The following is a 12,911-nucleotide window of genomic DNA, read 5'->3' on the forward strand; positions in this document are numbered from 1 at the left end:
CCAGCGGGGGTCCCCACGCGCAGGATAGTGTCGGGGGTGGATGCCCCCTTAGCGAGGTCTCGTTGTTGCTGTTGAACGCAGTGCGTCAGAGTCTCGGAGCCCAGCGTTCGGAAAGCAAAACGCGGGGAAGGACAGCAGGCGAGCGCCGGAGAGGCGTCGACGAGCGCCACCGAGTTGTGGCGGCCGAGAGAGTTTGGGGGTGCCAGGGGGGGGGGAGTGATTCTGGCGTTGGTTGTGTGGCGCTCTCGACGGCCACACCCAAAGGCTCGTTGTTTTCCCTGGGTGCGGTCGGTGCAGCGAGACAGAGCCATATACACCTGGGGGCCAGACCGCGTCCAAACGGTCCCTCCGGCCTCCGGCAAACGTCTCCTTGGACATACCTGACCGAGAGATCGCGCGGGCGGGGGTGGCGCGTGGGAATGCGGCATGTGCAGCGGAGACCAAAAATCAGATAATACTGCGCACTTTGATATGGGAGACACGATGGTGGGAATCAAACGAGGGGTCAGCCCAAAGGAACGGACGGCGCGCGCGCGCGGCACGAGGCAACGGCATGCCGCCGAAGCTCTGCACACACGGGGCCCGGGCGGGCGGTGCGTCCTTGCTCTGTCCTCTCTATCGATTGCATGAGTTCTGCCGTCCTATCAGTGGGCGTTTGGACCAAGGGCCGCGAGAGCGAGATGTGGTGTGGTTTCCTGTTGTCGTGTCCGCCTGACCTGCGAGCCAGGTCGCAGGTGGCATGTCGCAGGTCGCAGGTCGCAGGTCGCAGCTCGAGCCAGTAACGTGCCGCGGATGCGTCTGTCGTGGGCCCACCGAGAGCCTGTGCCCGCATGCTTGTCGCGCGCTGATAGAACTGAGGCACGTTGGCACGCTGACAACGACACGCTGACACGATGGGCAAACGGCACAGTCAAGACAGCCCATTGCCGGTGTGGCATGCGATGCGACAGACGTTGGCTCCAGGCCCCGATCAATCCTACTCGACTTGACTGCCGCATCTGCAACCGATGTACGCGACGAGGAGACGCGATCGCACCCAGAAACTCTCCGCCAGAGATCCCAGCGAGACATATGACGATTTTGTGTCTGATCTATGGGATCTGTGGCTCTGGCGTTATGGGCGGGGGGGCTATAGATCGTGTGGGCGCGCGCCGCCATTCTGGCCGCGTTCAAAACTAGGGAGGCGCGGGGGACGGAGTAACACTCTCCAGAGCAGACACAGTGGGGCAGCCACGTGCGTTGCTCTGTGGCTAGAGGTTTGCAGGCGATGTGCTCGGCAACGCGCGGCACCTCTGACCGGCAAACCGCGCCGTGTATGCACTTGCTTTTCTGGTCCTCTCTGTGTCTCATTGTGTGTGGCATATGGCGGGCCGAACGGGTGGCTGCCCAGAGGAATGGAGGGTACACCAAAGGGTTTCGTGTCTACCACGTCCCTTTGACAATGAGAGAGAAGGGTGGGGGGGTGCAGCGCAAAAGGGTCGCTGGGGGAGAGTACGCAGCCCTTTGCCTTTGCCAGGAATAAGGAAATCGCACACGAGTACGCACGGGCAAACGGCGGCGGCGGCGGCGGTGGCAGCAGCAGCAGCAGCAGCAGCAGCGGTCCTTTAAGCGCCGAGAGCGCCGAGGGTAAGAAGCCCGTTGCGCAACCCCACCCCGCAACAACGTTTGCCCCCGAGGCTGGGTGAGCAAATGAGGTGGGGTCCCTGGACCTGGCGTCAGAAAGTGAGCAGGTGATGGTGTCATGGATGGCCATGCTCGTGCTCGAAAGTGAGAGGTGCAGGAGAATGATGTTTTGGGTGTGTGCACAGTGCCGGCGCCCGCTGTGCGCCGCCCAATGGCGCCGCCGCGATGATCACCCAGGTATCCATGTCCCAGGTATATCACCCTCGGCTCTACAGCCCCCCCGGGAGGTGCCAAGATGCAACAAGTTGGTGACGCGCTCAGCTGGACACGGTGTGCCAAATTGTGGGCGGATTAATCCCAGAATCCATGAGAGGCATCGCTGTGGGAACGCGGAGTGGACGGGTATGCGCGGGTGTGAGAAGGGTGGGGGGCTCTCAATACAGCGGTACAGCGGGGCTTTGGTCGCGCTGGAGCGGAACGACATGAACCGCGCGCGCCGACGGCGGTACACGGCTGAGCAAGGAGGCCATTGGCAAGGCGGCAGTGTCCGCCGCCGCGACGAGTGAGGCCATGGCCCATGTCCCATCTCTCGAAGAAGAGCGAGACATCACAGATGTGGACCCCGTGAACGACAGGGACACCTGCTCTCCGGGGTTTGCATCTGTAGGGAAACAAACAAAATCAAAGGGAGATTGAGGGAAAATACCCAAAAATCCCCAAGAAAAGGCACGGCGAGAAGAGAGCAAGCAAGCAAGCAAAAAAAAAAGACAGAGTCAGCGAGTGCAATGTGCCTGACTCAGAACCGCAAAGGAAAAATACCCACAGTTGTTGGTACCTGTATACCTGACAAGCGAGCGCGTGAGCGGTGAGCGAGAGGTCAGAGCGCTGAGGCCTCGCCTTGCCCCCCCGCCCCCCTCCAATCTCTCATTCCATATTCCATGCCGCGCGACACACACCCGTTGAACGACACAACAGAGAGCCTGGGCCAGATCTCGTTCGGCTGTGCGGCAAGAGTATGCGGCGGCGCTCGCGGAGGCGTCCCGGAAGGCGTGCAAGGCGCGGGGCAAGTGGCGGCCACCTGGTTTTGTTGCACGAGCACTTGGGCGTGCTCAAGCTTTCAGTTACCTCGGTGGAACGTCTACCCAGAGCAGCGAGGCCCGGACAGCGTACACCCGTACACCCGTGCGCCCTCTCGCTCTGCGTGTGGGTACACGGTACTCAGAGTGGAGCTTGTGGCAGCGGACTCGTCTGCGTGGTACCATGGTCTTGCCGTTGAACTTGTGCACATCCGTGTAATCAGCTGACCAGCGGCCAGTGGCCAGTGGCCAGTGGGGGACATGTTGCACCTGCAAGCGCGCACCTGATGACCTGATGCAGATTGTGACCCGCAATTCCATTGTTCAGAGAACCCCTTGTGCAAAAAGGACATCATTGTCCACCCCGGCCACCCCCCCCCCACTCTTTGCCAGTTGTCTCTCCCCCGTTCTGACCAACCTGGCCGGGCCCACGGGCCGCCGGTTGGAGCAGCTGCGTTGCCGGCTGAGGACATTTGTTGCGGGCGGGCGGGCGGGGTTCGTTGGCGTGACGACCCTGGTTTCTCACCTCTCACACCTCTCTCTCCTTTTTTTATTGCGTTCTGTGGCCAGGTACCAACACTACTACTGTTGCAGTCTCGCTTTCAGACAACAGGTTGGGTGAGGGAGGAGGGGTAAGAAGCAACCTGTGTTGGGCCATGTTTCCTTTGCGTGTGGCAAATAGAAACAACGCCCAGAGAGGGCACGGAGACTGAGGCAGACGCGAGTCGAGACCCTGTGTGCGGCTTCGGCCTTGTTCTCTGGCATGCCGCCGCTTTACACGGGATGATAATGGTCTCTGATATCGTGGGTCCGGGCCCCGGCGGCCCACCCCACCCTTTGGGTCACAACCCTCCCCCCTGTTGGAACAATGCGCAGCCGGGACATGATGGCAGCGTTGGGTTTCTATTGGTATCTCGGTGCCGGACACAGAGATCCAGAGAGGGAGACCTGTTTCCCGGGGATGGGGACGATTGGGGGGGGGCACGAGACAGCGATGACGGTGCTCTCTGGCAGCTGCTGCCTGTGCAACAGGAGAGGCGAGAGGGCGTGCGGTGCGCGCGCGCGTTACGTGACATGTTCTAGGGGACCTACGACGCCTCCTACAGTAGCGGTGTTATTATGTGCCCTGGGCGGGGGAATGTGCTGAGACATGCTACACCAAATCATGTCCACCCACCCGGGGGGGGATCTCGCTCGTGCTCTCTCTCGACACTCTCTCTCACGTTGCTGCTGCCCACCAGGTCCGGCCCCAGGAATTGCTCTGGACCCTGGGTGGTGGTGTGGTCAGATAGGCAGTCGTCGTTTGGCCTTCTGGCCTGAAGCGCTCTGCTGGACGGTTGGCACAGAAACCCAAATGTGCCCGTCGGGTAAGACCTTTTTGCGTTGTGGGTCGTACTGTGTATGCGCCTGAAGTGACTCAGGGGGTGAGGGACACAGAGGGCAGAGGACAAAGGTAAATGGGAGACCTTGTTGCAATGCCGTTCAGGCTCTCTCTGTATCTCGGCGCTCCCTCTCTCTCTCCACACGAGCGCGGGGCCACTCGTTTTTGGCAAGACTGCGCGCGCGCGCGCGTGTCACTCTCTCGGCCATGCTCTCTCTCTGTGTCAACGGCCCACCGCACGCGGGCCCATGCACCCACACGCCGTGGGACCTTTGCCTGCGTCCTCTCCCTTTGCCTTTGCTCGTCCCCTTTGTGCAGGTCCTCCTGCGCGCGCTAGCCCAACTGAAGCGCTGTGCACTCGTCGCATCCGTGCCCCCGCTCCCCATTGCCGAGCGTGGGTGGGTGGGGGGTTGTGGGATATGTGGGTTTGTCGTCTTCTGCTGCCGATGGCGTGCCGCCCGCTCAAGTGAGCCGCGCGTGCCCTCCGAACAACGTTGCTGTTGCCTGCTGCCTGCTCTGCTGCCTGCTCTGGGTGTCTGCCCCCTCGCTGGAATTTCCCTGTCGCAAGCGGACCTGCACCGATGGCATCCTCGTGCTCCTTCCTCTCCTTGTTATCCTTGGCCCTGGGAGACCCAAAGAGGGCACCACGTTCGACACCCAGAGCGATTATCCTTTGCCCCCTATGGCCACCAGCACAGAGTACGCGCTGCTGCCAGACCCCGAGGCCCCCGCAGCCGGTGCGCTGGCGCTCTATCCCCCTCTCCCCTCCCTCTCCTCCCTCCTCTGTCGGTCGCATTCTCTGTGCGGGTGGATACTTTATCTCGAGCGATACTGAGCGCACGAGCAAAGCTTCTTCCCTCCCCGACGATCGTCTTGCCTCTCTCTCTCTCTCTCTGATCCAAGCGTCTCTCACCTACACGCAACACTCTTGATCAGAACCACACGCGACAACGACGACCTGATATCACACCCCACCTCGTTCATCGTCTTTGCCACCTCCCAGCCGCGAAGAACAGTCAGCCCCTCACGTCACGACCCACCCAGACCTCCACCGCAGCGCCTCCTTCCTCCTCCTCCTCCTCCTCCTCCTTCCTTGTCCTCCTCTCGACGACGACGCAAAAACAATTACCCGTTGTTCGTCCCCGTTGCATCCACGCTTGCAAAAAGGACGTTCGGTTCCTCGAGCCTATTGAGCATTAGCGCACTTGCGTTAAAAAAAAAGGCATAAAACCGCTGGTCCTTCTCGGGAGAGTGCGTAACTCTCTGGTTCCTCTGTTCACTTTCTGAAAGTGGTGAGTCTTTGATCGCGCACCAGCAGCGGCAGTGTGCGCGCGTGCACCACGGTGTCCTTGAAGCTTGATGAGCCCGAAAAAACGTACTCACCGAGTGCTCTTCCTTGCCTGCTTCCTCTGTACCTCTCTCCGCTCGGCTCCCGTGTCCGTCTGATCGATCGAACGCTTATCCGCCCACCTCCCACCTCCCGTGTACTGTCTCTGGCTCCGATCCGAACCGTACAGACACGCATATAGGTATACGTACGAAGACCTGCTGTCATCGTGCACCAAGCCGACCGACCCGACCACCAACCACCACGACGACGGAATTGATATTTGGAGGAACGTCACTTTGGCCGGCATTGATATTTCTGTCGCGTCTTCCACAGCCAACGCCACCAGCCAACGCCACCGCGCCGCATCGAACACGCCCTTTGTAACTGCTCTCGCTATCCAACTTTTGGGTATACATACCATTTGCCCAATCCACCTCCACCACGAGCGTGCACCATCATTGCTTGACAGCTAGCATCGACAAAGGCCCCTTGAGCGGAATCCCCACTTGCTCCCAAGTCGACAGCACACACCCACCCAGTCGACTCCTCCTCCCCCCACCCAAACGTCTCCGCATTCCTGTCCCCGTGGACCGGACTATGATCGACGGCCAGTACGCCCAGCAAGGCGCATTTGACACCCGTGACGCCCGCGACAGACGCGACGAGGTGAGTTGAGGCTTTGTTTGTTTGTGTGTTTGGGTCGTGGTGTCCGCGTCGTGTCGTCTCTTTCTGTGTGTGTGCAGTGTGCAGTGTGCGAGTGTCCCTCCGGTCGCCTGTCCCACCAGTCTGTTCCACCATCTCCACCATCTCCCCCATCTCCCCATCTCCACCATCTCCCCCATCTCCACCATCTCCACCATCCCCTCCCCCCCCCCTGTTGTTTTGGTTGTCTGTAATCTCTCTGCGCCGTTGTCGTCTGTGTCTAATCTACGTGTGCCATGGCGTCTCTGGCATGCGGGCGGCGGCGGGGTCATTGGGTGAGCCAGACTGCCCAGGACACACTCCCCCCCCCCCCCCCCCCCCCCCCCCTCCCCCCTTGCCTCGCCGCCGCCCCGCGGGCATGGCGCATTGGCCGTGGACGATGACGGGGATGACGGGGACGACGGTGCCGGCGACGACGAGAGGGATGGGTGGTCTGCAGCCAGCCCCCTTTGCCCCAGTGCCCAGGGTGGTTCCTGTGGTGTGCGCCTCTGACAGACGAGGCGTGGCTGTCGTCCTGTGCGGGCGTTCAGAGCGAGCGTGCAGCCGGTGCCCCATGCACACACCCAGTGCTTCGCGACAGGCGGTCTGTGCGTGGGTGGGTTAGGGGGACGGGCCAGGAGAAGGGCCAGGAGAGAAAGAGAGACGAGGGCCACACAGAGACAATAATGCGCCACACATCGTCTCCCCTCCCTCGCTGTCCACCCAGCCGGCAACCAACACCCACCCACCCACCCAGCGACGATCCGTGCGCACAACCACCACCCTCTCTGTGCTGGGTATGCTGGCTGGCCTGGCTGGGTCGTCGCTGGGACACATCTCTCTCCCTTGCCGCTGCTCCTGCGGCTGCTCCTGCTCCCGGGCGTGTCCCTCCCCCTCCCCTCCCTCCCTCCCTCCCTCGCTCTCCTTAATACACAATACACATCATCATCTCTCTCTCTCTCTCTTCCCAACACCCCTCCCCCTCTCACCCATCTCGCACCCCCCTCTCTCCATCACCACCACCACCACCACCACCACCACCACCACCACCACCACCACCACCAACCACCACTGACACCATCCCCCAGTACCCCACCCCATCCTACCACCAGCCCGCCCCGTCGAGCCCCCCCACCTCGGCATCCCCCTTTGCCTTTGCCCCCCCTCCCCTCTCCTCCGTCCCGGCTTCCTCGCGCAACCCCGTGCCCATGCACTCCGACCAGGCCCCCTCCCAGCAAGAGTACAGCTACTACAGCCGTGCAGGACAGCCCCCTCAGCAAGCTCCCAACGGCGGCTCATACCCTACCTACTCGGGAAGCCACCCCATGGGCTATCGCTCAGTCTCCGGAGAGGCCACTCGCGCACCTCCCCCAGCTCCCCTCCCGCGCGCTCCTTCTTCCTTCTCCGTCATGTCCCAGGTCAACGGCGGCGGCGTCGGCTCCCAGCCGTCCCCCACGTCCACCAGCCCATACTACCCCCCGCCTCGCGCAGGCCAGCCGTACGCGTCCGCCCAGCACTCGCCCCGCGGCGCCAACGTCTACCCCCAGCAGGGCTACTACTCGGCCTCGCCATACGGCAACCCCCAGGCAGTCGAGATGCCCCGCTCGCTGTCCTACCCAAACTCGTACGGCGCGCCGTACGCAAACTACTTGCCCTCCATCTCGGCGCCCACGCTGGTGCCTGGTGGACACCCAGGCGAGCTCCCATCGCTCGTGCGCCACCAATCGACAAACTCGATCAACGGAATGACCTCGGCACCTGCCATGGGCTACTCGTTTGCCAACCGTCTCCCCCTCGTGGACCGCCCCTTCAAGTGCGACCAGTGTGTCCAGTCGTTCAACCGCAACCACGACCTCAAGCGCCACAAGCGTATCCACCTCAGCGTCAAGCCCTATGGCTGTGAAAAGTGTGGCAAGACATTCTCCCGCAAGGACGCGCTCCGCCGGCACTGGATGGTTCGTGGCTGTCGTGGCGAGGAAGGCGCGACGGCCCCCATCACCCCCACCTACCCGCTCAACGGGCCCCCTCCACCCGCCCTCTCCCCTCCTACTCCTCCCAACGGCGGCGGCAACAACGAAAACTCGGCATCGTCCAACGGCAGCTACGGCGGCTCCAACAACAACACCATTGGCTTTTCCCACCCTTCGGCCCCTCCCCCGCTCACCTCCTTGCCCCCGCGCCAGAGCTCGGACCAGCCAAGTCAGATCATCCTGACCCCCAGCGAGGCCGCCGCTCAGCGCGGCTCCAACGGCGAGGGCAGCGACAACCTCGACTCGGGCATCACCATTGACCCCGCGCTCTCGGGCATGGATTCGGCAGGCCCCCTGTCGTCGGCTCGCACCTCCAACGTCACAGAGACCACCGAGGGCAGCTACTTTGACGTGATGCGCAAAGAGTCCAACGGTGTGCCCGACTCGGCCACGTCGTCGACCTTTTCCCGCTACGCTACCTCCCCCAAGGACGACATGAGGCACCACCCGTACCGTCGCTCGCCCCTCCCTTCGCCCAACACCCACGGTATCGGCCCAGACGGAAAGCCCATGTTTGCCATGCCCTTTTCGCACCACAACAATGGCCTGCTCGCACCCATTGACAGCGGCGAGGACATGAGCAAGGAGGGCAGCGCAGACTCGGTGGATCCCGCAGCCGGCTGGAACAGGTGGTGAGTACAGTGTGCCTCAAATGAGGGTGCGTCGTACATGCGCGCGCGCGTAAGGCCCATGTCCGCGTCACTACTCTCGTGGACACATGCGCCCAAAAGTATATCCAACTGACCCTCCGCCAGGCACCGCCCGTCGTACCCGTTTGCGGGACACTGAACGTGTCGCCCCTCCGTTGTGAACGACGCATGATTCGGTCTCTGTGATCCGCATCGCACCTCGGTTCACCACCCCCTCCCCAACCCCGCACACGCTCCCCCAGGATTTACATTGCGTGTCCCCTTGTCTCTGTCCGCCATCTCCGCATCGCCTCGGCCTTCCCTCGCTGGAAGGCTCTTGTCTCGTCGCCACTTTTTCTTTCGTCTTTTTTTTTTGGGTCTGTCATCGAATCGGTCAATTCTCTCTCTCGCTCTCGCTCTCGCTCTCGTCTCGTCTCTGGTTTTTTTTTTCGTCCCCGGCGGCTGCCGCGGTCTCCGCCTTCTCAACAAAGCAAGCTCTCGTTTTCATTTTATTTTTCATTTTATTCTTCATCGTTTCGACTGGCTGTTCACGCTACCCGCCGTTTCTCGAGATACCTCTTCCCCCCATCGCGGGCGCGCGCGCGCACGGCCCCACCCCTTTTTTTTCTTTTTATTTAGGTAGAAACGAAGGACACGCACAGCTTGGGTCTGTCGTCTTCGCCGGCTGCAGCATACGACGCGGCCGGGCATTTGGTTGTCTATATTATCAATGTGAGCGGTGCTCATCGGAGCCGGAGCCCGACAGGGCTGCAGCACAGTGGCGTGGCAGGGTTGCAGCAGCGACACGGGAGGGTGACATACACGGACACAGACACAGAACACACTGACGATGATGCCGCTGATCGTCGACTAACCTAACCGGAGGGGTGCGGGGGACAGCAGACAAGAAAAAGAAATCAAGGACCGCCACCAACGCCGATCCCATCGCGTCTCATCGCACCTGATCCGTTATGCGTTTCTCCACGACGCCGATCGCAGCCATTAAAGAAACGTACACAAACAAACAAACCTATAGCTATCCAGAAACACAACAAACGGGCCACGGGGCGTGTGCGTGCCGATAAATATTTTACGCCTGTGCGTGCCGTGTTTTTGTTTTCGTGTTTAATCTCGGGGCGCACTCGGCGCACTCGGCGGACACGGGCGTCGGCGGGGCACCGGGCGCGGCGCGGCGCGGCGGGCGCGCACCGAGGAGGCACACCCAAGTGGTACTGTGTACTGGGTTGTACAGGAGTGGCAGGACGCACACGCATGTGGCGGCGGCGGGGCGCGGCGCATCGCCGTGTGTCCGGCATGTCCAAAACGGCAGCGGCGGGCGGCGGCGTAGGTGTAGGGACGGACGGACGCGCGCAATCGCGTTCGGGGCACGGTATCCCGCATCGTCCTGGGGCGTGTGGGGGCGGTAGGGCGATGGGGGTGTGTAAGGGGGAATCGGGCCGTGTGCGCGCCACCTCTTGCGACTGGCCACTCCAAACTAGAGAACTGTTGCTTGTTGCTATACGTCTGTGGAAGTACATTCGCGCGTATATGCATATGCCAAGGTGAGCGGAGAGACGTGTTGCTGCCAAGGAAATGGGTGGTGGGCTCCTTGAAGGACCGAGAGCAACCTGCCTGGCAGACAAAGTCCATGTCGACGCGTGTGTGGTCTGCCTCCCCGGGCATTCGTCGCGCCAAGCAAGCAATGGCATGGGTGTGATGTGGTTGTCATCATGGTCATTGTCGGCCCACGGTGCCCTCGTCGCGCTCGCTCGCCCTGCTCTGGAAAACGCCACAACCCTCGCCACCCCTCGGAGCACATACTCCTCACACACACTCAATTGACAGCGGCGCAGGGAGCAGAGTGTGTTGGATCTCGGCGGCCACTGGCAACAATCTTTCGGGTGCGCGCATACGCGCGTGTGCGTGCGCGCACAGCACATGGGCATGAAGCGTTACAGGCACACACAACTCTTTCCGAAGCGAAGCATCCGACTTGTTCTCTGTTCTGTTTTCATGTCATTTGTAGTCAAGTAGAGTAATTGTAGGGGCCCGCGGGCACACTGCTCACAACGCGCACACCTGTGTATGGTGAAAACGCCACAGCGAGGGCCGACCTTGTGAAAAGGCACCGACAGACGGGGTCTGGCTCTTGCTCTCTGGCTCCCAGCCGGTTCATTTCTGTGTTGGGGTGCCACCACCCCACTTTGTTCAGAGACATGGCAAACCTTGCCGCGGTCCGGCGCCGACGGCGCGGCGGCGCCCCCCCTTGCCGACCTCTTGGCGGTGCAGCGACCGTGACCACCGCCCACACCAGCAGGCCAGGCCAGGCCGCAACTGCGGGAATGAATTGACATGTACATTGATGGCAGGCGAGTGACAGTGCCCACGCCATAAAGATCTCCCGAAATGGCCACAACAGAGACAAGTTACAGCAAACAACGCCACACACACCCCGGTTGTTCTCGTGGCCGCGTCTCGAGATCGGCCGCGGAGTGGCATGTGGCGCGGGGTATGAGCCGCACCACGCGTAGTAGTACGTGGGTCCCGCGCGCGCGTTCTGGAACCGACTGGTCTTCTCCCTCCTCCAAACTGAACAGTCCACGAGGTGTGGCAGTGGCGCCGGGCCCCACATCCACACACACGCCCACGGTCCTTGTGTCTAGCCGTTGAAATGGCAATGTCTCCTCCAGCGCACACTGGGGTGTGGTGTGTTCGGAGTAACACCCCGCTGAATTGACGGTTGCAGGCGGCGTGTACGGCGGGTGCCAAATGCAAAGGTGGGTAACTGGGCAGTATATGCTTACTTGCGCCTGCGCTGCGCTAGCTTGTCCGTCAAGACACCAGCCGACTGGCCCTCGTAACCGAACGTCCACGAGGTGTGCAGTGGCGCCCCCCCCCCCTCCGTCTTCTTTCTTGCCTTTGCCGCTGAAATGGCAATGTCGGTGCACACTGGGTGGTCTGTGTTCGGAGTAACACCCGTTCGCAATTGACAGTTGCAGAGGGGGGTGTGCCGCGTGCGGCGGGTGCCAAACAGAAGGGTCGTGCGTGGTGTATGCTTACTTGCGCCTGCGCCTGCGCTTATCGCTCGCTCACTCAGACTTGCACCACACACATCCATTCACAAGCACGCATGTGCCTGGCGTCAGCGGAGCTGATGACAAACTGCTGAAGTGGGGCAGTCATAGTGGGCTGTCCCCTTGGGGCGCGACGCAAAAGTGGGTATGCGGCCTGTCAGAAGGAAAAACGAGGAGGAAAGTGGCAAAAACAAAAATATAACAGAAAATGTCACTAAAAACAGGACTCCACCCCTGTGACACGCAACAGCCACAGGTGGTCAGTGGTCAGTGGTCAGTGATCTGCCAGAACTCTGGGTATGCTGTGATGGCACAGGCCATGCAGGGGCCACCGCGTTCAACGTCGTTTTGCATGTCTGCAAAGTGAACCCAAATACCTGTCCCCGTACCGGTTCCACGGGCCACAGGATTTTGAGGAGATTACTCAGTGTGTATTTCGTGGCCATCAAAGCACCTGTGACCTGTGCCTGCATGCCTCCCCAAAACTCCACTGCCCCGTGCTCTTTGTCACGTACTGCTGGACCTGTCGAGTGGCAGGTCTACATGGTAGCGGCCCGCGCCTCTCCTCTAACCCCTAAGTGACGTCCTGCCTACTTCTCACCACAGTGTCGCCTGTATAACGATGCGTGCATTCGCTTATGTCTAGTATCTGATATGCCAATATACTCGCTGTCCCTCTCTCTCGAGGTTAACGCCTCTGCACAAGCACCCTCCACTACCACTAGCGCTTGAGGGTACGCTGCTTTTCGGCATTCTCCACCAACTTCTTCTCCACAAACATACCCTTGCGCTTGCGGACGCCGTCGACATAGCCCTTGGCGACGTTTGCGCGGTCGGCCTTTTCGCCCAGGTCCTCGAGCTCCTCGATGGTGGTGGGCACCCAGAAGGGGTCCTGGTCGAGCGTCTCGTAGCCGCTGAAGATGAGTTGCGGGGACGCGGCGCCAGACGTGCGCTTGCGGATCTCGTCGGCGAAGCCAAACGACTCGACGACGGGCAGCATGGCGCGGATGGTGAAGAAGGGACGTGCCTTCCTTCATCTCCTCCGAGACGATGCGGCCGCGACGGCGGGCGACGACGGCGTAGACCT

At 61.4% G+C, this 12,911-nt stretch overlaps 2 protein-coding genes across 2 annotated transcripts; one reads left to right on the forward strand and one right to left on the reverse strand.

Moving 5' to 3' along the window:
• Positions 1-4,762: 4,762 nt before the first annotated feature.
• EHS24_009417 (uncharacterized protein) lies at positions 4,763-8,910 on the forward strand (the record flags this gene model as incomplete). Its single annotated transcript, XM_028624702.1, has 4 exons — positions 4,763-4,817; positions 5,895-6,076; positions 7,180-8,753; positions 8,877-8,910. The coding sequence occupies 4 exons, from the start codon at positions 4,763-4,765 to the stop codon at positions 8,908-8,910; spliced, it is 1,845 nt and encodes a 614-aa protein (XP_028474870.1).
• A 3,635-nt stretch (positions 8,911-12,545) lies between these two features.
• RIA1_1 (Cytoplasmic GTPase/eEF2-like protein (ribosomal biogenesis)) lies at positions 12,546-12,824 on the reverse strand (the record flags this gene model as incomplete). The annotated part of the gene is made up of 1 exon (XM_028624703.1): positions 12,546-12,824. The coding sequence occupies one exon, from the start codon at positions 12,822-12,824 to the stop codon at positions 12,546-12,548; it is 279 nt and encodes a 92-aa protein (XP_028474871.1).
• Between the last annotated feature and the right edge of the window lie 87 nt (positions 12,825-12,911).

The sequence above is a fragment of the Apiotrichum porosum genome, assembly GCF_003942205.1.
Source record: "Apiotrichum porosum strain DSM 27194 chromosome Unknown scaffold_9, whole genome shotgun sequence".
NCBI classification, from domain to species: domain Eukaryota; kingdom Fungi; phylum Basidiomycota; class Tremellomycetes; order Trichosporonales; family Trichosporonaceae; genus Apiotrichum; species Apiotrichum porosum.